Genomic DNA, 23,723 nt, shown 5'->3' on the forward strand with positions numbered 1-23,723 from the left:
TGGACTGGGTCTAACACACCTGTTATAGTGTGGACTGGGTCTAACACACCTGTTATAGTGTGGACTGGGTCTAACACACACCTGTTATAGTGTGGACTGGGTCTAACACACACCTGTTATAGTGTGGACTGGGTCTAACACACCTGTTATAGTGTAGACTGGTAAGTCTGGGGTCTAACACACACCTGTTATAGTGTGGACTGGGTCTAACACACCTGTTATAGTGTAGACTGGTAAGTCTGGGGTCTAACACACACCTGTTATAGTGTGGACTGGTAAGTCTGGGGTCTAACACACACCTGTTAGTGTGGACTGGGTCTAACACACACCTGTTATAGTGTGGACTGGTAAGTCTGGGGTCTAACACACGCCTGTTATAGTGTAGACTGGTTTCAGAGGTCAGCCTATTATAGGCAGACCCCAGACTAACCACACTATAACATGCGTGTTAAACCCCAGACTAACCATGGAGACAAGGACAGGTAGACATTACCGCATACGTTGTGAAACGGCACGTTAACCTGTTCTCCAACGACATGCTAACCCAAACACAACGCTCCAACTTTTGTTAAAGTGCATTTAACACTACAGTACCACGCTCAGTGATTTATTCTCTGTGGGACAGGAACTTCCTACTTAGGCCTGCGTTTGTGTTGTGATGCCAGCTATAGGACTAGGAAGCAAACAGACGTAAACATTTAGCAACAGTGTCCCACTAATGAATACACCACCAGAATGAAGAAGCAAGACAGATGAGTTTAAAAGCAAATCTGTGTATTTATTTCATCGTGTCACTTAAAAGCATTCATTACAGACTGATTTATTATAATTAAATATGTCTGGGAAAAAAAATACATAATTGTAAATCATGTCTTTAAAAAGTGATACTGTATCACTGTTGAAAGCAACAGGTGAATACATTGTCTGACAAGAGAGAGGTCCCGTCTGGTTCTCTCCAACCGGTCTTCCCACAGTCACAACCTCCGCTTGGGCATCCCCTCTCCCTCTTCAGCAAAACCGCTCTCTCTGCCTGAGTTACAGCTTCCTGCGTGACTTCCGCTGCATCATCCTCTGTCTGGAGCCGTTGGAGGAGGAGGAGGAGAGCTTGGATCCTGAGACGACAGAAGAGTTAGTCAGCACAACTCTAGGAAGACCTGGGACACAGCTGTATAGTGATGTGTCTTCACTTTACTGTAAAAATTAGATACAACCTGGGACAGAGGTTGGGCTGTTGGGGGGACCGGAGTTGGGCTGTTGGGGGGACCGGAGTTGGGCTGTTGGGGGACCGGAGTTGGGCTGTTGGGGGACCGGAGTTGGGCTGTTGGGGGACCGGAGTTGGGCTATTGGGGGACCGGAGTTGGGCTGTTGGGGGGACCGGAGTTGGGCTGTTGGGGGACCGGAGTTGGGCTGTTGGGGGACCGGAGTTGGGCTGTTGGGGGACCGGAGTTGGGCTATTGGGGGGACCGGAGTTGGGCTGTTGGGGGACCGGAGTTGGGCTGTTGGGGGACCGGAGTTGGGCTGTTGAGGGGACCGGATTTGGGCTGTTGAGGGGGACCGGAGTTGGGCTGTTGAGGGGGACCGGAGTTGGGCTGTTGAGGGGGACCGGAGTTGGGCTGTTGAGGGGGACCGGAGTTGGGCTGTTGAGGGGGACCGGAGTTGGGCTGTTGAAGGGGACCGGAGTTGGGCTGTTGAAGGGGACTGGAGTTGGGCTGTTGAAGGGGACCGGAGTTGGGCTGTTGAGGGGGACTGGATCACTGGAGTTGGGCTGTTGGGGGGACTGGAGTTGGGCTGTTGGGGGTGACCGGAGTTGGGCTGTGGGGCGTGACCGGAGTTGGGCTGTTGGGGGAGGGGGACCGGAGTTGGGCTGTGGGGGTGACCGGAGTTGGGCTGTGGGGGTGACCGGAGTTGGGCTGTGGGGGTGACCGGAGTTGGGCTGTTGAGGGGGACTGGATCACTGGAGTTGGGCTGTTGGGGGAGGGGGACCGGAGTTTAGTTTAGTTGGGCTGTGGGGAGGGGGAAGTTGGGGTTGAGGGGGACTGGATCACTGGAGTTGGGCTGTTGGGGGAGGGGGACGGAGTTGAGCTGTGGGGGAGTTGAGCTGTTGAGGGGGACCGGAGTTGGGCTGTGGGGGGACCGGAGTTGGGCTGTTGAGGGGGACTGGATCACTGGAGTTGGGCTGTTGGGGGAGGGGGACCGGAGTTGAGCTGTGGGGCGGAGTTGAGCTGTTGAGGGGGACCGGATGGGCTGTGGGGGTCCGGAGTTGAGCTGTTGGGGAGAGACCGGAGTTGGGCTGTTGGGGGAGAGACCGGAGTTGGGCTGTTCCAGAGTTGGGCTGTTGAGGGGACCGGAGTTGAGCTGTGGGGGAAGAGTTGGGGGAAGGGTGGGGGAGGGGGACCGGAGTTGGGGGAAGAGGGGTGGGGGAGGGGGACCGGAGTTGAGCTGTTGAGGGGGACCGGATGGGCTGTGGGGGGACCGGATGGGCTGTGGGGGGATCCGGAGTTGAGCTGTTCCAGAGTTGGGCTGTTGAGGGGGACCGGAGTTGAGCTGTGGGGAGAGGAGACCGAAGTTGGGCTGTTGAGGGGGAGGTGGGCTGTTGAGGGGGAGTTGGGCTGTTGAGGGGAGTTGGGCTGTTGAGGGGAGTTGGGCTGTTGAGGGGAGTTGGGCTGTTGAGGGGAGTTGGGCTGTTGAGGGGGAGTTGGGCTGTTGAGGGGGAGTTGGGCTGTTGAGGGGGAGTTGGGCTGTTGAGGGGGAGTTGGGCTGTTGAGGGGGAGTTGGGCTGTTGAGCGAGAGTTGGGCTGTTGAGCGAGAGTTGGGCTGTTGAGCGAGAGTTGGGCTGTTGAGCGAGAGTTGGGCTGTTGAGCGAGAGTTGGGCTGTTGAGCGAGAGTTGGGCTGTTGAGGGAGAGTTGGGCTGTTGAGGGAGAGTTGGGCTGTTGAGGGAGAGTTGGGCTGTTGAGGGAGAGTTGGGCTGTTGAGGGAGAGTTGGGCTGTTGAGGAGAGTTGGGCTGTTGGGGGGAGAGACCGGAGTTGGGCTGTTGGGGGAGAGACCGGAGTTGGGCTGTTGGGGGAGAGACCGGAGTTGGGCTGTTGGGGGGAGGGGGACCGGAGTTGGGCTGTTGGGGGGAGGGGGACCGGAGTTGGGCTGTTGGGGGGAGGGGGACCGGAGTTGGGCTGTTGGGGGAGGGGGACCGGAGTTGGGCTGTTGGGGGAGGGGGACCGGAGTTGGGCTGTTGGGGGAGGGGGACCGGAGTTGGGCTGTTGGGGGAGGGGGACCGGAGTTGGGCTGTTGGGGGAGGGGGACCGGAGTTGGGCTGTTGGGGGAGGGGACCGGAGTTGGGCTGTTGGGGGAGGGGGACCGGAGTTGGGCTGTTGGGGGAGGGGACCGGAGTTGGGCTGTTGGGGGAGGGGGACCGGAGTTGGGCTGTTGAGGGAGGGGGACCGGAGTTGGGCTGTTGGGGGAGGGGGACCGGAGTTGGGCTGTTGGGGGAGGGGGACCGGAGTTGGGCTGTTGAGGGGAGTTGGGCTGTTGAGCGAGAGTTGGGCTGTTGAGCGAGAGTTGGGCTGTTGAGGAGAGTTGGGGGACCGGAGTTGGGCTGTTGGGGGGAGAGACCGGAGTTGGGCTGTTGGGGGAGGGGGACCGGAGTTGGGCTGTTGGGGGAGGGGGACCGGAGTTGGGCTGTTGGGGGAGGGGGACCGGAGTTGGGCTGTTGGGGGAGGGGGACCGGAGTTGGGCTGTTGGGGGAGGGGGACCGGAGTTGGGCTGTTGGGGGAGGGGGACCGGAGTTGGGCTGTTGGGGGAGGGGGACCGGAGTTGGGCTGTTGGGGGAGGGGGACCGGAGTTGGGCTGTTGGGGGAGGGGACCGGAGTTGGGCTGTTGGGGGAGGGGGACCGGAGTTGGGCTGTTGGGGGGAGGGGGACCGGAGTTGGGCTGTTGGGGGGAGGGGGACCGGAGTCGAGCAACACTGCTGTTGGGGATGGCTGAGTCATGTTAAAGTACAACTAGCTCCTACACCTACCTTTCAGGTTGATCCGACAGGTCTCCCTCAAAACAACAGGTCGAGCAAGTCTCCACATCAGACTAAAACCCACAACTATCATCGTCTAGTACTGGATTTGACCAATAGAGTTGTAGAGTTGGTTTCAGCATTATCTACTATTAGGTTTCAACTTACCGAAGGGTGAGAACGCGAAGCCCCCGAATGTGGGGACTGCAGCTCCCGGGCTGAGGAACGGGTTGAGACCCCCCCCACTGGAGCTCTGCTCTACTGCAGCCAGAGCTGGCGGAGGAGCCACCACTAGGTAGGAGGAGACAGAACGGGTCAGAACATAGGCAATGCCCACAAACAACTGCTAGGCCCAGTGCCAAACAGACTCTAGTCTAGAAACAACTCCTAGGCCCAGTGCCAAACAGACTCTAGTCTAGAAACAACTCCTAGGCCCAGTGCCAAACAGACTCTAGTCCAGAAACAACTCCTAGGCCCAGTTCCAAACAGACTCTAGTCCAGAAACAACTCCTAGGCCCAGTGCCAAACAGACTCTAGTCCAGAAACAACTCCTAGGCCCAGTGCCAAACAGACTCTAGTCTAGAAACAACTCCTAGGCCCAGTGCCAAACAGACTCTAGTCCACAAACAACTCCTAGGCCCAGTGCCAAACAGACTCTAGTCCACAAACAACTCCTAGGCCCAGTTCCAAACAGACTCTAGTCCAGAAACAACTCCTAGGCCCAGTGCCAAACAGACTCTAGTCCAGAAACAACTGCTAGGCCCAGTGCCAAACAGACTCTAGTCCAGAAACAACTCCTAGGCCCAGTTCCAAACAGACTAGTCCAGAAACAACTCCTAGGCCCAGTGCCAAACAGACTCTAGTCCAGAAACAACTCCTAGGCCCAGTTCCAAACAGACTCTAGTCCAGAAACAACTCCTAGGCCCAGTTCCAAACAGACTCTAGTCCAGAAACAACTCCTAGGCCCAGTGCCAAACAGACTCTAGTCCAGAAACAACTCCTAGGCCCAGTGCCAAACAGACTCTAGAAACTACTCCTAGGCCCAGTGCCAAACAGACTCTAGTCCAGAAACAACTCCTAGGCCCAGTGCCAAACAGACTCTAGTCCAGAAACAACTCCTAGGCCCAGTGCCAAACAGACTCTAGTCCAGAAACAACTCCTAGGCCCAGTGCCAAACAGACTCTAGTCCACAAACAACTCCTAGGCCCAGTGCCAAACAGACTCTAGTCCACAAACAACTCCTAGGCCCAGTGCCAAACAGACTAGTCCAGAACCAACTCCTAAGTTAAACAACTCTAGTCCAGGCTAAACAGACATTCCAGAAAAAGCACTGCAATGCCAAACAGACTCTAGTCCAGAAACAAAAGTGCCAAACAGTTGAATCAGATTCCACAAACAATTGCCAAAACAGAGATAGGAGCCAAACAGACTCTAGTCCAGAAACAACTCCTAGGCCCAGTGCCAAACAGACTCTAGTCCACAAACAACTCCTAGGCCCAGTGCCAAACAGACTCTAGTCCACAAACAACTCCTAGGCCCAGTGCCAGAAACACAGAACCAACTGACCTAAATTAAATAAAGGCTAAATACATTTTAAAAAGCACTGCAATGGATGAGAAAGGGTTGAATCATTACATTAGAGATAGGAGGTAGAGTAGAGGTAGAGTGGAGGTAGAGTAGAGGTAGAGTAGAGGTAGAGTAGAGGTAGAGTAGAGGTAGAGTGGAGGTAGAGTGGAGGTAGAGTGGAGGTAGAGTAGAGGTAGAGTAGAGGTAGAGTAGAGGTAGAGTAGAGGTAGAGTGGAGGTAGATAGGAGGTAGAGTGGAGGTAGATTGGAGGTAGATAGGAGGTAGAGGTAGATTAGAGGTAGAGTGGAGGTAGAGTAGAGGTAGATAGGAGGTAGAGGTAGATTAGAGGTAGAGTGGAGGTAGAGTGGAGGTAGAGTAGAGGTAGAGTGGAGGTAGAGTGGAGGTAGAGTGGAGGTAGAGTGGAGGTAGAGTAGAGGTAGAGTAGAGGTAGAGTAGAGGTAGAGTGGAGGTAGATAGGAGGTAGAGTAGAGGTAGAGTAGAGGTAGAGTAGAGGTAGATAGGAGGTAGAGGTAGATTAGAGGTAGAGTAGAGGTAGAGTGGAGGTAGAGTGGAGGTAGAGTGGAGGTAGAGTAGAGGTAGATAGGAGGTAGAGTAGAGGTAGAGTGGAGGTAGAGTGGAGGTAGAGTAGAGGTAGAGTAGAGGTAGAGTAGAGGTAGAGTGGAGGTAGAGTAGAGGTAGAGTGGAGGTAGAGTGGAGGTAGATAGGAGGTAGAGTAGAGGTAGATAGGAGGTAGAGTAGAGGTAGAGTGGAGGTAGAGTGGAGGTAGAGTAGAGGTAGAGTAGAGGTAGAGTGGAGGTAGAGTGGAGGTAGAGTGGAGGTAGAGTGGAGGTAGATTGGAGGTAGAGTGGAGGTAGATTGGAGGTAGAGTGGAGGTAGATAGGAGGTAGATAGGAGGTAGATAGGAGGTAGAGGTAGATTAGAGGTAGAGTGGAGGTAGAGTGGAGGTAGATTAGAGGTAGAGTGGAGGTAGAGTGGAGGTAGAGTAGAGGTAGAGTGGAGGTAGAGTGGAGGTAGATAGGAGGTAGAGTAGAGGTAGATAGGAGGTAGAGTAGAGGTAGAGTGGAGGTAGAGTAGAGGTAGAGTGGAGGTAGAGTAGAGGTAGATAGGAGGTAGAGTAGAGGTAGAGTAGAGGTAGAGTGGAGGTAGAGTGGAGGTAGAGTAGAGGTAGAGTAGAGGTAGAGTAGAGGTAGAGTGGAGGTAGAGTGGAGGTAGAGTGGAGGTAGAGTAGAGGTAGAGTGGAGGTAGAGTGGAGGTAGAGTGGAGGTAGAGTGGAGGTAGATAGGAGGTAGAGTAGAGGTAGAGTGGAGGTAGAGTGGAGGTAGATAGGAGGTAGAGTAGAGGTAGATAGGAGGTAGAGTAGAGGTAGAGTGGAGGTAGAGTGGAGGTAGAGTGGAGGTAGAGTAGAGGTAGAGTAGAGGTAGAGTAGAGGTAGAGTAGAGGTAGAGTAGAGGTAGAGTAGAGGTAGAGAGGAGGTAGAGTAGAGGTAGAGTGGAGGTAGAGTAGAGGTAGAGTGGAGGTAGAGTGGAGGTAGAGTGGAGGTAGATAGGAGGTAGATAGGAGGTAGAGTAGAGGTAGAGTGGAGGTAGAGTGGAGGTAGAGTGGAGGTAGAGTGGAGGTAGAGTAGAGGTAGAGTGGAGGTAGATAGGAGGTAGAGTGGAGGTAGATAGGAGGTAGAGTGGAGGTAGAGGTAGATTGGAGGTGGAGGTAGAGTAGAGGTAGAGTAGAGGTAGAGTAGAGGTAGAGTAGAGGTAGAGTGGAGGTAGATAGGAGGTAGAGTAGAGGTAGAGTGGAGGTAGAGTGGAGGTAGATAGGAGGTAGAGTGGAGGTAGAGTGGAGGTAGAGTGGAGGTAGAGTAGAGGTAGAGTGGAGGTAGAGTGGAGGTAGAGTGGAGGTAGAGTAGAGGTAGAGTAGAGGTAGAGTGGAGGTAGAGTGGAGGTAGAGTGGAGGTAGAGTGGAGGTAGAGTGGAGGTAGAGTAGAGGTAGAGTGGAGGTAGAGTGGAGGTAGAGTAGAGGTAGAGTAGAGGTAGAGTGGAGGTAGAGTAGAGGTAGAGTGGAGGTAGATAGGAGGTAGAGTAGAGGTAGAGTGGAGGTAGAGTGGAGGTAGATAGGAGGTAGAGTGGAGGTAGAGTGGAGGTAGAGTGGAGGTAGAGTGGAGGTAGAGTGGAGGTAGAGTGGAGGTAGAGTAGAGGTAGAGTGGAGGTAGAGTGGAGGTAGAGTGGAGGTGGATAGGAGGTGTAGATTAGAGAGGTAGAGGTGCACAGTAACTCACATGCTGTTGGATCAGTCTGGAAACAGCTGGGGGGTTCTGGTGACTCTACTATAGACACCTCTCTCACTGGGGAGGAACACAGACAGTCTGCTGTATTTACTCAAGGTATGGTATGGATCCTGCCTCGTTCTCAGAGGAATAAATAAATCAAATCAGGCCTTTTGAGGACAGGTTGAGGACAGATGTTGGTGGTCCTTCTGTAGCTCAGTTGGTAGAGCATGGCGCTTGTAACGCCAGGGTAGTGGGTTCGATTCCCGGGACCACCCATACGTAGAATGTATGCACACATGACTGTAAGTCGCTTTGGATAAAAGCGTCTGCTAAATGGCATATATTATTATATTATTATTTGTTTCACTTCCAGTATCAAATGGTTTTGGTGTCTGAAAAAAAACAAAATTAAATGATAAACATATTTTAAGAAGTCCCACTTTAACTTTTAACTTGAGAGAAGAGTAAAGAAGAGGTTCTCAGGAGATAAATGGTTCTGTACCTCTCTCAGGAGATAAATGGTTCTGTACCTCTCTCAGGAGATAAATGGTTCTGTACCTCTCTCAGGAGATAAATGGTTCTGTACCTCTCTCAGGAGATAAATGGTTCTGTACCTCTCTCAGGAGATAAATGGTTCTGTACCTCTCTCAGGAGATAAATGGTTCTGTACCTCTCTCAGGAGATAAATGGTTCTGTACCTCTCTCAGGAGATAAATGGTTCTGTACCTCTCTCAGGAGATAAATGGTTCTGTACCTCTCTCAGGAGATAAATGGTTCTGTACCTCTCTCAGGAGATAAATGGTTCTGTACCTCTCTCAGGAGATAAATGGTTCTGTACCTTTCTCGTAGATGCTGATGAAGCTCCCTTGACACACCTCCTCCAGGAGCCCTCTGAAGTCAGCTACCGATGACATCACCATGTTAAAGGTGAAGTTGGGGTCGAAGGTCACAGCTGGCAGGCCTCCAATCACAGGAGAGGAGCTCAGAGTCTGACAGCTCTACAACAACACAGAGACGGATGGGTTAGAGAGACCAGAGAGACATAGCCTGGCCAGGAGAGAGAGAGAGACATAGCCTGGCCAGGAGAGAGAGAGAGACATAGCCTGGCCAGGAGAGAGAGACATAGCCTGGCCATGAGAGAGAGACATAGCCTGGCCGGGAGAGAGAGATATAGCCTGGCCGGGAGAGAGAGAGAGACATAGCCTGGCCAGGAGAGAGAGACATAGCCTGGCCGGGAGAGAGAGATATAGCCTGGCCGGGAGAGAGAGAGAGACATAGCCTGGCCAGGACAGAGAGAGAGACATAGCCTGGCCAGGACAGAGAGACATAGCCTGGCCGGGAGAGAGAGAGAGACATAGCCTGGCCAGGAGAGAGAGAGAGACATAGCCTGGCCAGGAGAGAGAGAGAGACATAGCCTGGCCAGGAGAGAGAGAGAGACATAGCCTGGCCAGGAGAGAGAGACATAGCCTGGCCATGAGAGAGAGAGAGACATAGCCTGGCCATGAGAGAGAGAGAGACATAGCCTGGCCGGGAGAGAGAGAGAGACATAGCCTGGCCAGGAGAGAGAGAGAGAGAGCCATAGCCTGGCCAGGAGAGAGAGACATAGCCTGGCCGGGAGAGAGAGATATAGCCTGGCCGGGAGAGAGAGAGAGACATAGCCTGGCCAGGACAGAGAGACATAGCCTGGCCGGGAGAGAGAGAGAGACATAGCCTGGCCGGGAGAGAGAGAGAGACATAGCCTGGCCAGGAGAGAGAGACATAGCCTGGCCGGGAGAGAGAGATATAGCCTGGCCGGGAGAGAGAGAGAGACATAGCCTGGCCAGGACAGAGAGACATAGCCTGGCCGGGAGAGAGAGAGAGACATAGCCTGGCCAGGAGAGAGAGAGAGACATAGCCTGGCCAGGAGAGAGAGAGAGACATAGCCTGGCCAGGAGAGAGAGAGAGACATAGCCTGGCCATGAGAGAGAGAGAGACATAGCCTGGCCGGGAGAGAGAGAGAGACATAGCCTGGCCAGGAGAGAGAGAGCCATAGCCTGGCCGGGAGAGAGAGATATAGCCTGGCCGGGAGAGAGAGAGAGACATAGCCTGGCCAGGACAGAGAGACATAGCCTGGCCGGGAGAGAGAGAGAGACATAGCCTGGCCGGGAGAGAGAGAGAGACATAGCCTGGCCGGGAGAGAGAGAGAGACATAGCCTGGCCAGGAGAGAGAGAGAGACATAGCCTGGCCAGGAGAGAGAGACATAGCCTGGCCATGAGAGAGAGAGAGACATAGCCTGGCCGGGAGAGAGAGAGAGAGACATAGCCTGGCCAGGAGAGAGAGAGCCATAGCCTGGCCAGGAGAGAGAGACATAGCCTGGCCGGGAGAGAGAGAGAGACATAGCCTGGCCAGGACAGAGAGACATAGCCTGGCCGGGAGAGAGAGAGAGACATAGCCTGGCCGGGAGAGAGAGAGACATAGCCTGGCCAGGGAGAGAGAGACATAGCCTGGCCAGAGAGAGAGAGACATAGCCTGGCCAGGAGAGAGAGAGACATAGCCTGGCCAGGAGAGAGAGAGACATAGCCTGGCCAGGAGAGAGAGAGACATAGCCTGGCCAGGAGAGAGAGACATAGCCTGGCCAGGAGAGAGAGAGACATAGCCTGGCCAGGAGAGAGAGACATAGCCTGGCCAGGAGAGAGAGACATAGCCTGGCCAGGAGAGAGAGACATAGCCTGGCCAGGAGAGAGAGACATAGCCTGGCCAGGAGAGAGAGAGACATAGCCTGGCCAGAGAGAGAGAGACATAGCCTGGCCAGGAGAGAGAGAGACATAGCCTGGCCAGGAGAGAGAGAGACATAGCCTGGCCAGGAGAGAGAGACATAGCCTGGCCAGGAGAGAGAGAGAGAGAGAGAGAGAGAGAGAGAGAGAGAGAGAGAGAGAGAGACATAGCCTGGCCAGGAGAAAGAGAGAGAGAGAGAGACATAGCCTGGCCAGGAGAAAGAGAGAGAGAGAGAGACATAGCCTGGCCAGGAGAGAGAGAGAGACATAGCCTGGCCAGGAGAGAGAGAGAGAGAGACATAGCCTGGCCAGGAGAGAGAGAGAGAGAGACATAGCCTGGCCAGGAGAGAGAGACATAGCCTGGCCATGAGAGAGAGACTTAGCCTGGCCGGGAGAGAGAGAGAGAGAGACATAGCCTGGCCAGGAGAGAGAGACATAGCCTGGCCGGGAGAGAGAGACATAGCCTGGCCAGGACAGAGAGAGAGACATAGCCTGGCCAGGACAGAGAGACATAGCCTGGCCGGGAGAGAGACATAGCCTGGCCGGGAGAGAGAGAGAGACATAGCCTGGCCAGGAGAGAGAGACATAGCCTGGCCGGGAGAGAGAGAGAGAGACATAGCCTGGCCAGGACAGAGAGACATAGCCTGGCCGGGAGAGAGAGAGAGACATAGCCTGGCCAGGAGAGAGAGAGAGACATAGCCTGGCCAGGAGAGAGAGAGAGACATAGCCTGGCCAGGAGAGAGAGAGAGACATAGCCTGGCCAGGAGAGAGAGAGAGACATAGCCTGGCCAGGAGAGAGAGACATAGCCTGGCCATGAGAGAGAGAGAGACATAGCCTGGCCGGGAGAGAGAGAGAGACATAGCCTGGCCAGAGAGAGAGAGCCATAGCCTGGCCAGGAGAGAGAGACATAGCCTGGCCGGGAGAGAGAGAGAGACATAGCCTGGCCAGGACAGAGAGACATAGCCTGGCCGGGAGAGAGAGAGAGACATAGCCTGGCCGGGAGAGAGAGAGAGACATAGCCTGGCCAGGAGAGAGAGAGACATAGCCTGGCCAGGAGAGAGAGAGACATAGCCTGGCCAGGAGAGAGAGAGACATAGCCTGGCCAGGAGAGAGAGAGACATAGCCTGGCCGGGAGAGAGAGATATAGCCTGGCCGGGAGAGAGAGAGAGAGACATAGCCTGGCCAGGACAGAGAGACATAGCCTGGCCGGGAGAGAGAGAGAGACATAGCCTGGCCAGGAGAGAGAGAGAGACATAGCCTGGCCAGGAGAGAGAGAGAGACATAGCCTGGCCAGGAGAGAGAGAGAGACATAGCCTGGCCAGGAGAGAGAGACATAGCCTGGCCATGAGAGAGAGAGAGACATAGCCTGGCCGGGAGAGAGAGAGAGACATAGCCTGGCCAGGAGAGAGAGAGCCATAGCCTGGCCAGGAGAGAGAGACATAGCCTGGCCGGGAGAGAGAGAGAGACATAGCCTGGCCAGGACAGAGAGACATAGCCTGGCCGGGAGAGAGAGAGAGACATAGCCTGGCCGGGAGAGAGAGAGAGACATAGCCTGGCCAGGAGAGAGAGAGACATAGCCTGGCCAGGAGAGAGAGAGACATAGCCTGGCCAGGAGAGAGAGAGACATAGCCTGGCCAGGAGAGAGAGAGACATAGCCTGGCCAGGAGAGAGAGAGACATAGCCTGGCCAGGGAGAGAGAGACATAGCCTGGCCAGGAGAGAGAGAGACATAGCCTGGCCAGGAGAGAGAGAGACATAGCCTGGCCAGGAGAGAGAGAGACATAGCCTGGCCAGGAGAGAGAGAGACATAGCCTGGCCAGGAGAGAGAGACATAGCCTGGCCAGGAGAGAGAGAGACATAGCCTGGCCAGGAGAGAGAGACATAGCCTGGCCAGGAGAGAGAGACATAGCCTGGCCAGAGAGAGAGAGAGAGAGAGAGAGAGAGAGAGAGAGAGAGAGACATAGCCTGGCCAGGAGAAAGAGAGAGAGAGAGAGAGACATAGCCTGGCCAGGAGAAAGAGAGAGAGAGAGAGACATAGCCTGGCCAGGAGAGAGAGAGAGACATAGCCTGGCCAGGAGAGAGAGAGACATAGCCTGGCCAGGAGAGAGAGAGAGAGAGACATAGCCTGGCCAGAGAGAGAGAGAGAGAGACATAGCCTGGCCAGGAGAGAGAGACATAGCCTGGCCATGAGAGAGAGACTTAGCCTGGCCGGGAGAGAGAGAGAGAGAGAGACATAGCCTGGCCAGGAGAGAGAGACATAGCCTGGCCGGGAGAGAGAGACATAGCCTGGCCAGGACAGAGAGAGAGACATAGCCTGGCCAGGACAGAGAGACATAGCCTGGCCGGGAGAGAGACATAGCCTGGCCGGGAGAGAGAGAGAGACATAGCCTGGCCAGGAGAGAGAGACATAGCCTGGCCATGAGAGAGAGACATAGCCTGGCCATGAGAGAGAGACATAGCCTGGCCGGGAGAGAGAGACATAGCCTGGCCAGGAGAGATGGATACCTACTCTACATCAGTCACCTCAGGCTGAGGATGGTATTGACAGGACCTACTCTATATCAGTCACCTGTAGGAAGAAGATGTGGTCCTCAGTGTGTGAAAGCTGCTCCAACTCATCATCTCTCCTCCTCAACTCAGACATCTCCTGCTCCAGTTTGGCCAGCAGTCCTTCAGCTTGGCTGACAGCAGTCTTCTCCTGGGCTTTGATCAACTCCCTCACCTCAAACCTCTTCAGCTCCATGGAGCGGATCAGCTCTGTAAACACCCTCTCAGTGTCCTCCACGGCCGACCGCGCTGAACGCTGGAGGGGGACACAGACACACAGCAGATGTCTATATAGGTCTTGAATATATCTAAAGTACTAATGCAATATTGTGTGAGGCTGAAGCCGTGTTGCATATTTTAATTATCAAATAAGTTCAATGAATACTAACAGAAACAGACAGAGGTTTTAGTATCAGGACTAGTGTGGCCCAGTCCATTCCCCATATTGCTACTCACAATTGGAGAATCTGCAACTGCAAGTCCTTCTCCCATCGTTAGACAGACATATACTCACAGTTAGAGAGCTGATGGCCTGTCTCAGCTCCTGCACGTCCTTCTCCCTCTCCTGGATCCTCTGCTGAGACCTCCTCTTCAGCTCCCCCAGCTGGCTCTGAAGAGAAATGTACAGACGGACAGAGAGACAGGCAGACAGACCATTAACATTGACTTCAGCTATAACTGTAAAGGGTAGTCTGGGGCTGATAATCCTTTTTCAGAACTTTTAAATCATGCTATCATGCTATTAAAGCCATAGTCTTCACAAAAATGTCGCCATCATCTCTCAGCTCTTTAACACAAGGTCTGACACAAAATGCATTATTTTACACAATATCACTATCTAATGCTGTAGGCAGCACTCTGCCTTCTCGCTGCAGCTCTCAGCCATTAGCTTCACCCACGACTGACTCATGTCAACTACAAACCTGTGTTTTAACGTTTAGAAACGTCAACGATAATCACACGTGATACCGCTTCCGAAACATACGGCCCTTATCTTTAATCAGCGAGAAAAAAAACCTTCAACTAAAATATGATACACTGTTACAGATCCATACAGCCTCCATCCTACTAAACTACACTGTAGTAGTTACAGATCCATACAGCCTCCATCCTACTAAACTACACTGTAGTAGTTACAGATCCATACAGCCTCCATCCTACTAAACTACACTGTAGCAGTTACAGATCCATACAGCCTCCATCCTACTAAACTACACTGTAGTAGTTACAGACCCATACAGCCTCCATCCTACTAAACTACACTGTAGTAGTTACAGATCCATACAGCCTCCATCCTACTAAACTACACTGTAGTAGTTACAGATCCATACAGCCTCCATCCTACTAAACTACACTGTAGTAGTTACAGATCCATACAGCCTCCATCCTACTAAACTACACTGTAGTAGTTACAGACCCATACAGCCTCCATCCTACTAAACTACACTGTAGCAGTTACAGATCCATACAGCCTCCATCCTACTAAACTACACTGTAGTAGTTACAGATCCATACAGCCTCCATCCTACTAAACTACACTGTAGCAGTTACAGATCCATACAGCCTCCATCCTACTAAACTACACTGTAGTAGTTACAGATCCATACAGCCTCCATCCTACTAAACTACACTGTAGTAGTTACAGATCCATACAGCCTCCATCCTACTAAACTACACTGTAGTAGTTACAGACCCATACAGCCTCCATCCTACTAAACTACACTGTAGTAGTTACAGATCCATACAGCCTCCATCCTACTAAACTACACTGTAGTAGTTACAGACCCATACAGCCTCCATCCTACTAAACTACACTGTAGTAGTTACAGATCCATACAGCCTCCATCCTACTAAACTACACTGTAGTAGTTACAGACCCATACAGCCTCCATCCTACTAAACTACACTGTAGTAGTTACAGATCCATACAGCCTCCATCCTACTAAACTACACTGTAGTAGTTACAGATCCATACAGCCTCCATCCTACTAAACTACACTGTAGTAGTTACAGACCCATACAGCCTCCATCCTACTAAACTACACTGTAGTAGTTACAGATCCATACAGCCTCCATCCTACTAAACTACACTGTAGTAGTTACAGATCCATACAGCCTCCATCCTACTAAACTACACTGTAGTAGTTACAGACCCATACAGCCTCCATCCTACTAAACTACACTGTAGTAGTTACAGATCCATACAGCCTCCATCCTACTAAACTACACTGTAGTAGTTACAGATCCATACAGCCTCCATCCTACTAAACTACACTGTAGTAGTTACAGATCCATAGAGCCTCCATCCTACTAAACTACACTGTAGTAGTTACAGATCCATACAGCCTCCATCCTACTAAACTACACTGTAGTAGTTACAGATCCATACAGCCTCCATCCTACTAAACTACACTGTAGTAGTTACAGATCCATACAGCCTCCATCCTACTAAACTACACTGTAGTAGTTACAGATCCATAGAGCCTCCATCCTACTAAACTACACTGTAGTAGTTACAGATCCATACAGCCTCCATCCTACTAAACTACACTGTAGTAGTTACAGATCCATACAGCCTCCATCCTACACTGTAGTAGTTACAGATCCATACAGCCTCCATCCTACTAAACTACACTGTAGTAGTTACAGATCCATACAGCCTCCATCCTACTAAACTACACTGTAGTAGTTACAGATCCATACAGCCTCCATCCTACTAAACTACACTGTAGTAGTTACAGACCCATACAGCCTCCATCCTACTAAACTACACTGTAGTAGTTACAGACCCATACAGCCTCCATCCTACTAAACTACACTGTAGTAGTTACAGACACATACAGCCTCCATCCTACTAAACTACACTGTAGTAGTTACAGACCCATACAGCCTCCATCCTACTAAACTACACTGTAGCAGTTACAGATCCATACAGCCTCCATCCTACTAAACTACACTGTAGTAGTTACAGATCCATACAGCCTCCATCCTACTAAACTACACTGTAGTAGTTACAGACCCATACAGCCTCCATCCTACTAAACTACACTGTAGTAGTTACAGATCCATACAGCCTCCATCCTACTAAACTACACTGTAGTAGTTACAGACCCATACAGCCTCCATCCTACTAAACTACACTGTAGTAGTTACAGATCCATACAGCCTCCATCCTACTAAACTACACTGTAGTAGTTACAGATCCATACAGCCTCCATCCTACTAAACTACACTGTAGTAGTTACAGACCCATACAGCCTCCATCCTACTAAACTACACTGTAGTAGTTACAGATCCATACAGCCTCCATCGTACTAAACTACACTGTAGTAGTTACAGATCCATACAGCCTCCATCCTACTAAACTACACTGTAGTAGTTACAGATCCATACAGCCTCCATCCTACTAAACTACACTGTAGTAGTTACAGATCCATAGAGCCTCCATCCTACTAAACTACACTGTAGTAGTTACAGATCCATACAGCCTCCATCCTACTAAACTACACTGTAGTAGTTACAGATCCATACAGCCTCCATCCTACTAAACTACACTGTAGTAGTTACAGATCCATACAGCCTCCATCCTACTAAACTACACTGTAGTAGTTACAGACCCATACAGCCTCCATCCTACTAAACTACACTGTAGTAGTTACAGATCCATACAGCCTCCATCGTACTAAACTACACTGTAGTAGTTACAGATCCATACAGCCTCCATCCTACTAAACTACACTGTAGTAGTTACAGACCCATACAGCCTCCATCCTACTAAACTACACTGTAGTAGTTACAGATCCATACAGCCTCCATCGTACTAAACTACACTGTAGTAGTTACAGATCCATACAGCCTCTATCCTACTAAACTACACTGTAGTAGTTACAGACCCATACAGCCTCCATCCTACTAAACTACACTGTAGTAGTTACAGATCCATACAGCCTCCATCCTACTAAACTACACAGTTACAGATCCATACAGCCTCCATCCTACTAAACTACACTGTAGTAGTTACAGATCCATAGAGCCTCCATCCTACTAAACTACACTGTAGTAGTTACAGATCCATACAGCCTCCATCCTACTAAACTACACTGTAGTAGTTACAGATCCATACAGCCTCCATCCTACTAAACTACACTGTAGTAGTTACAGATCCATACAGCCTCCATCCTACTAAACTACACTGTAGTAGTTACAGATCCATAGAGCCTCCATCCTACTAAACTACACTGTAGTAGTTACAGATCCATACAGCCTCCATCCTACTAAACTACACTACAGCCTCCAGTAGTTACAGATCCATACAGCCTCCATCCCTAAACACTGTAGTAGTTACAGATCCATACAGCCTCCATCCTACTAAACTACACTGTAGTAGTTACAGATCCATACAGCCTCCATCCTACTAAACTACACTGTAGTAGTTACAGATCCATACAGCCTCCATCCTACTAAACTACACTGTAGTAGTTACAGACCCATACAGCCTCCATCCTACTAAACTACACTGTAGTAGTTACAGACCCATACAGCCTCCATCCTACTAAACTACACTGTAGTAGTTACAGACCCATACAGCCTCCATCCTACTAAACTACACTGTAGTAGTTACAGATCCATACAGCCTCCATCCTACTAAACTACACTGTAGCAGTTACAGATCCATACAGCCTCCATCCTACTAAACTACACTGTAGTAGTTACAGATCCATACAGCCTCCATCCTACTAAACTACACTGTAGTAGTTACAGATCCATACAGCCTCCATCCTACTAAACTACACTGTAGTAGTTACAGATCCATACAGCCTCCATCCTACTAAACTACACTGTAGTAGTTACAGATCCATACAGCCTCCATCCTACTAAACTACACTGTAGTAGTTACAGATCCATACAGCCTCCATCCTACTAAACTACACTGTAGTAGTTCCATACAGCCTCCATCCTACTAAACTACACTGTAGTAGTTACAGATCCATACAGCCTCCATCCTACTAAACTACACTGTAGTAGTTACAGATCCATACAGCCTCCATCCTACTAAACTACACTGTAGTAGTTACAGATCCATACAGCCTCCATCCTACTAAACTACACTGTAGTAGTTACAGATCCATACAGCCTCCATCCTACTAAACTACACTGTAGTAGTTACAGATCCATACAGCCTCCATCCTACTAAACTACACTGTAGTAGTTACAGATCCATACAGCCTCCATCCTACTAAACTACACTGTAGTAGTTACAGATCCATACAGCCTCCATCCTACTAAACTACACTACAGTACAGCCTCCATCCTACTAAACTACACTGTAGTAGTTACAGATCCATACAGCCTCCATCCTACTAAACTACACTGTAGTAGTTACAGATCCATACAGCCTCCATCCTACTAAACTACACTGTAGTAGTTACAGATCCATACAGCCTCCATCCTACTAAACTACACTGTAGTAGTTACAGATCCATACAGCCTCCATCCTACTAAACTACACTGTAGTAGTTACAGATCCATACAGCCTCCATCCTACTAAACTACACTGTAGTAGTTACAGATCCATACAGCCTCCATCCTACTAAACTACACTGTAGTAGTTACAGATCCATACAGCCTCCATCCTACTAAACTACACTGTAGTAGTTACAGACCCATACAGCCTCCATCCTACTAAACTACACTGTAGTAGTTACAGATCCATACAGCCTCCATCCTACTAAACTACACTGTAGTAGTTACAGATCCATACAGCCTCCATCCTACTAAACTACACTGTAGTAGTTACAGATCCATACAGCCTCCATCCTACTAAACTACACTGTAGTAGTTACAGACCCATACAGCCTCCATCCTACACTGTAGTAGTTACAGATCCATACAGCATCCATCCTACTAAACTACACTGTAGTAGTTACAGATCCATAGAGCCTCCATCCTACTAAACTACACTGTAGCAGTTACAGATCCATACAGCCTCCATCCTACTAAACTACACTGTAGCAGTTACAGATCCATACAGCCTCCATCCTACTAAACTACACTGTAGTAGTTACAGATCCATACAGCCTCCATCCTACTAAACTACACTGTAGCAGTTACAGATCCATACAGCCTCCATCCTACTAAACTACACTGTAGTAGTTACAGATCCATACAGCCTCCATCCTACTAAACTACACTGTAGTAGTTACAGATCCATACAGCCTCCATCCTACTAAACTACACTGTAGCAGTTACAGATCCATACAGCCTCCATCCTACTAAACTACACTGTAGTAGTTACAGACCCATACAGCCTCCATCCTACTAAACTACACTGTAGTAGTTACAGATCCATACAGCCTCCATCCTACTAAACTACACTGTAGTAGTTACAGATCCATACAGCCTCCATCCTACTAAACTACACTGTAGTAGTTACAGATCCATACAGCCTCCATCCTACACTGTAGTAGTTACAGATCCATACAGCCTCCATCCTACTAAACTACACTGTAGTAGTTACAGATCCATACAGCCTCCATCCTACTAAACTACACTGTAGTAGTTACAGATCCATACAGCCTCCATCCTACTAAACTACACTGTAGTAGTTACAGATCCATACAGCCTCCATCCTACTAAACTACACTGTAGTAGTTACAGATCCATACAGCCTCCATCCTACTAAACTACACTGTAGTAGTTACAGATCCATACAGCCTCCATCCTACTAAACTACACTGTAGTAGTTACAGATCCATACAGCCTCCATCCTACTAAACTACACTGTAGTAGTTACAGATCCATACAGCATCCATCCTACTAAACTACACTGTAGTAGTTACAGATCCATACAGCCTCCATCCTACTAAACTACACTGTAGTAGTTAGACCCATACAGCCTCCATCCTACTAAAATACACTGTAGTAGTTACAGATCCATACAGCCTCCATCCTACTAAACTACACTGTAGTAGTTACAGATCCATAGAGCCTCCATCCTACTAAACTACACTGTAGTAGTTACAGATCCATAGAGCCTCCATCCTACTAAACTACACTGTAGTAGTTACAGATCCATACAGCCTCCATCCTACTAAACTACACTGTAGTAGTTACAGATCCATACAGCCTCCATCCTACACTGTAGTAGTTACAGATCCATACAGCCTCCATCCTACTAAACTACACTGTAGTAGTTACAGATCCATACAGCCTCCATCCTACTAAACTACACTGTAGTAGTTACAGATCCATACAGCCTCCATCCTACACTGTAGTAGTTACAGATCCATACAGCCTCCATCCTACACTGTAGTAGTTACAGATCCATACAGCCTCCATCCTACACTGTAGTAGTTACAGATCCATACAGCCTCCATCCTACTAAACTACACTGTAGTAGTTACAGATCCATACAGCCTCCATCCTACACTGTAGTAGTTACAGATCCATACAGCCTCCATCCTACTAAACTACACTGTAGTAGTTACAGATCCATACAGCCTCCATCCTACTAAACTACACTGTAGTAGTTACAGATCCATACAGCCTCCATCCTACTAAACTACACTGTAGTAGTTACAGATCCATACAGCCTCCATCCTACTAAACTACACTGTAGTAGTTACAGATCCATACAGCCTCCATCCTACTAAACTACACTGTAGTAGTTACAGATCCATACAGCCTCCATCCTACTAAACTACACTGTAGTAGTTACAGATCCATACAGCCTCCATCCTACTAAACTACACTGTAGTAGTTACAGATCCATACAGCCTCCATCCTACTAAACTACACTGTAGTAGTTACAGATCCATACAGCCTCCATCCTACTAAACTACACTGTAGTAGTTACAGATCCATACAGCCTCCATCCTACTAAACTACACTGTAGTAGTTACAGACCCATACAGCCTCCATCCTACTAAACTACACTGTAGTAGTTACAGATCCATACAGCCTCCATCCTACTAAACTACACTGTAGTAGTTACAGACCCATACAGCCTCCATCCTACTAAACTACACTGTAGTAGTTACAGATCCATACAGCCTCCATCCTACTAAACTACACTGTAGTAGTTACAGATCCATACAGCCTCCATCCTACTAAACTATGCCGCACGGCCATCGCACGGCCATCGCCGTGTACATATTCTTATTCTTATTAATTCCTTTACACTTGTGTGTATAAGGTAGTTGTTGTGAAATTGTTAGTTAGATTACTCGTTGGTTATTACTGCATTGTCGGAACTAGAAGCACAAGCATTTCGCTACACTCACATTAACATCTGCTAACCATGTGTATGTGACAAATAACATTTGATGTTATTTTAATGGTGAGCTTTTCTTCCAAAAACAATGTATTTTCTAAGTGACCCCACACTTTTGAATGGTAGTGTGTACACACACACACACACACACACACACACACACACACACACACACACACACACACACGACTGGGAAACTCCACGAACTCTGATTTCAAGAGAGAATACTATTATGAAGAAAGAGCCAGACTAGCTGAACTCTTTATGAACTGCTCTGGTGTGTATTAGTTACAACTGTCCCCACACATCCTGTGAACTAACATCATAACGGTTTAGAGCAGGCAGGTACGGTGGCTCCCATAGGACATAATGTGAGCCAAAAGGTACACACAACAATAATACATAAGGGCTACATAGCGAACATAACAAACGCAACATTTTATTATGGATTCACATGACAACTAAATTGCCATGTGCGACGCAGTGTATGTGAATTGACTCTCAACTCTTCCACGCAAAATCCCGACCCAGTCTCTCGGTGTGATTTAGGCTCCATGTGTAATGTACAGAGTGAATAATGACTCTAGGGTAATGGTTGACCAAAATGTCTTACCTTTTATCACGTCAACAAAAAAAAAACAAAAAAAAATGGTTAATGTCCATTAGAAATATTCTAATTTCTACTTCTATGGTTAGATCAATCCTATAAGTTTTGTCTTGGGTGACGACGAGCGGTTAATCGTCAACAGAGAACGTCGGTGCCGATATCCTACCTGTTTTCGCTGGATCTCAGTCTCCACCAGGACCGTGTCATGGCCCTTATGCTCCGCCGTCATACACAGGTAACATATACAGTGTTGGTCGGTCCGACAGTACACCTCCAGCAGCTTGTCGTGATGCGGACAGATCGTCTCCTGTAGCTTCTTGGAGGCCTGGACCAACTTGTGTTTCTTAAACGGAGCGGATTCGTAGTGAGGCAGGAGGTGGGTGTCGCAGTAAGAGGCCAGACACACCAGACAGGATTTAACGGCTCGGTTCTTCCTTCCGGTGCACACGTCACATTCCACGTCCTCCGGTCCCGCGTAGCACTGTTCCGGGGGAGCAGCTTGAAGTCCCGTCTTCTTGAACTTGTCCACCACCTCGGATAGCATGGTGTTTCTGCCCAGGAGAGGCCTCGGGTTGAAGCTCTGGCGGCACTGCGGACAGCAGTAAAAACCCAGAAAATCGTCCTGGTCCCAGTAGCCTTTAATACAGACCGAACAGTAGCTATGACCACACGGGATGGTCACGGGATCCCTCAGCACATCCAGACATATGGAGCAGTTGAATTGGTCTTGGTCGAGGAAGAGTCCAGCTTGAGCCATTTTGTGAACACAAACAGCGAGTTAAAGAGACGAGCTTTGTTTACAGGAAGTGGAGGGATGACGTCGGAAGAAGGCAGACGCCGAAGGTCCGCAAACCAACGTTAAAGGTACATGTCGCCACCTACCGTGCTGGAGTGTTGTGGTCAATCCCGGGTTACAACATCAACTCCACATTTCTTAATCCTCCTACCTAACTCAGTATTTCTGAGAAAATAAAAAAGAGCCCTACTAATTTATAATAGACCCTCCCCCAAATCTCTTCCAACCCTAAACTTCAATTTAATAAAAAACTCTGTTGCTGCTTCCACAAATGATCTTCAATTTGGCAGTTATTTCCACAAATGCAGTCAGGTTGATAACCTTTCCAATGAAGGCTATGAAGTCAATCTGATTAACTATCCAGGTCTCCTTCGACAAGATACAAAGACTTTTGCAATTGTCTCAGAACAGGGCAGTACGGCTGGCCCTTGGATATACAGACAGCTAATATTAATAATATGCATGTCAAACTCTCCTGGTTCAAAGTGGAGGAGAGATTGACTTCATCACTACTTGTATTTATGAGAGGTGACATGTTGAATGCACCGAGCTGTCTGTTTAAACTGCTGGCACACATCTCAGACACCCATACATACTCCACAAGACATGCCACTAGAGGTCTCTTCACAGTCCAAGTCCAGAACAGACTATAGGAGGTGCACAGTACCACATAGAGCCATGACTACATGGAACTCTATTCCACAGTACTACATAGAGCCATGACTACATGGAACTCTATTCCACAGTACTACATAGAGCCATGACTACATGGAACTCTATTCCACAGTACTACATAGAGCCATGACTACATGGAACTCTATTCCACAGTACGACATAGAGCCATGACTACATGGAACTCTATTCCACAGTACTACATAGAGCCATGACTACATGGAAC

The 23,723-nt window shown here is 49.5% G+C and overlaps 1 protein-coding gene and 1 long non-coding RNA gene across 2 annotated transcripts; one reads left to right on the top strand and one right to left on the bottom strand.

Annotated features, from left to right (window-relative positions):
• Positions 1 to 757: 757 nt before the first annotated feature.
• LOC118371399 (E3 ubiquitin-protein ligase TRIM47-like) lies at positions 758 to 22,838 on the bottom strand. The gene is made up of 7 exons (XM_052462736.1): positions 22,196 to 22,838; positions 13,665 to 13,760; positions 13,173 to 13,406; positions 8,688 to 8,847; positions 7,859 to 7,924; positions 4,171 to 4,293; positions 758 to 1,112 (listed from the first exon to the last, which is right to left on the bottom strand). The coding sequence occupies exons 1-7, from the start codon at positions 22,784 to 22,786 to the stop codon at positions 1,036 to 1,038; spliced, it is 1,347 nt and encodes a 448-aa protein (XP_052318696.1). The 5' UTR covers positions 22,787 to 22,838; the 3' UTR covers positions 758 to 1,035.
• Positions 4,889 to 7,915, top strand: LOC127907482 (uncharacterized). The gene is made up of 7 exons (XR_008064499.1): positions 4,889 to 5,211; positions 5,420 to 5,684; positions 5,867 to 5,899; positions 6,864 to 6,929; positions 7,580 to 7,634; positions 7,679 to 7,744; positions 7,778 to 7,915. It is a non-coding gene; the product is annotated as an uncharacterized LOC127907482 (long non-coding RNA).
• Positions 22,839 to 23,723: the final 885 nt, after the last annotated feature.

This window comes from Oncorhynchus keta, chromosome 15 (assembly GCF_023373465.1).
Source record: "Oncorhynchus keta strain PuntledgeMale-10-30-2019 chromosome 15, Oket_V2, whole genome shotgun sequence".
NCBI classification, from domain to species: Eukaryota; Metazoa; Chordata; class Actinopteri; order Salmoniformes; family Salmonidae; genus Oncorhynchus; species Oncorhynchus keta.

Excerpts from the sequence above, each read along its gene's own strand:
- LOC118371399 (XM_052462736.1), bottom strand. The coding sequence starts at position 22,786 with ATGGCTCAAGCTGGACTCTTCCTCGACCAAGACCAATTCAACTGCTCC. Across the intron at positions 13,407-13,664 it reads AGGCCATCAGCTCTCTAACT|CGTTCAGCGCGGTCGGCCGT; the intron begins GTGAGTATATGT and ends GTCCCCCTCCAG. Across the intron at positions 1,113-4,170 it reads CTTCGCGTTCTCACCCTTCG|GATCCAAGCTCTCCTCCTCC; the intron begins GTAAGTTGAAAC and ends CTGTCGTCTCAG.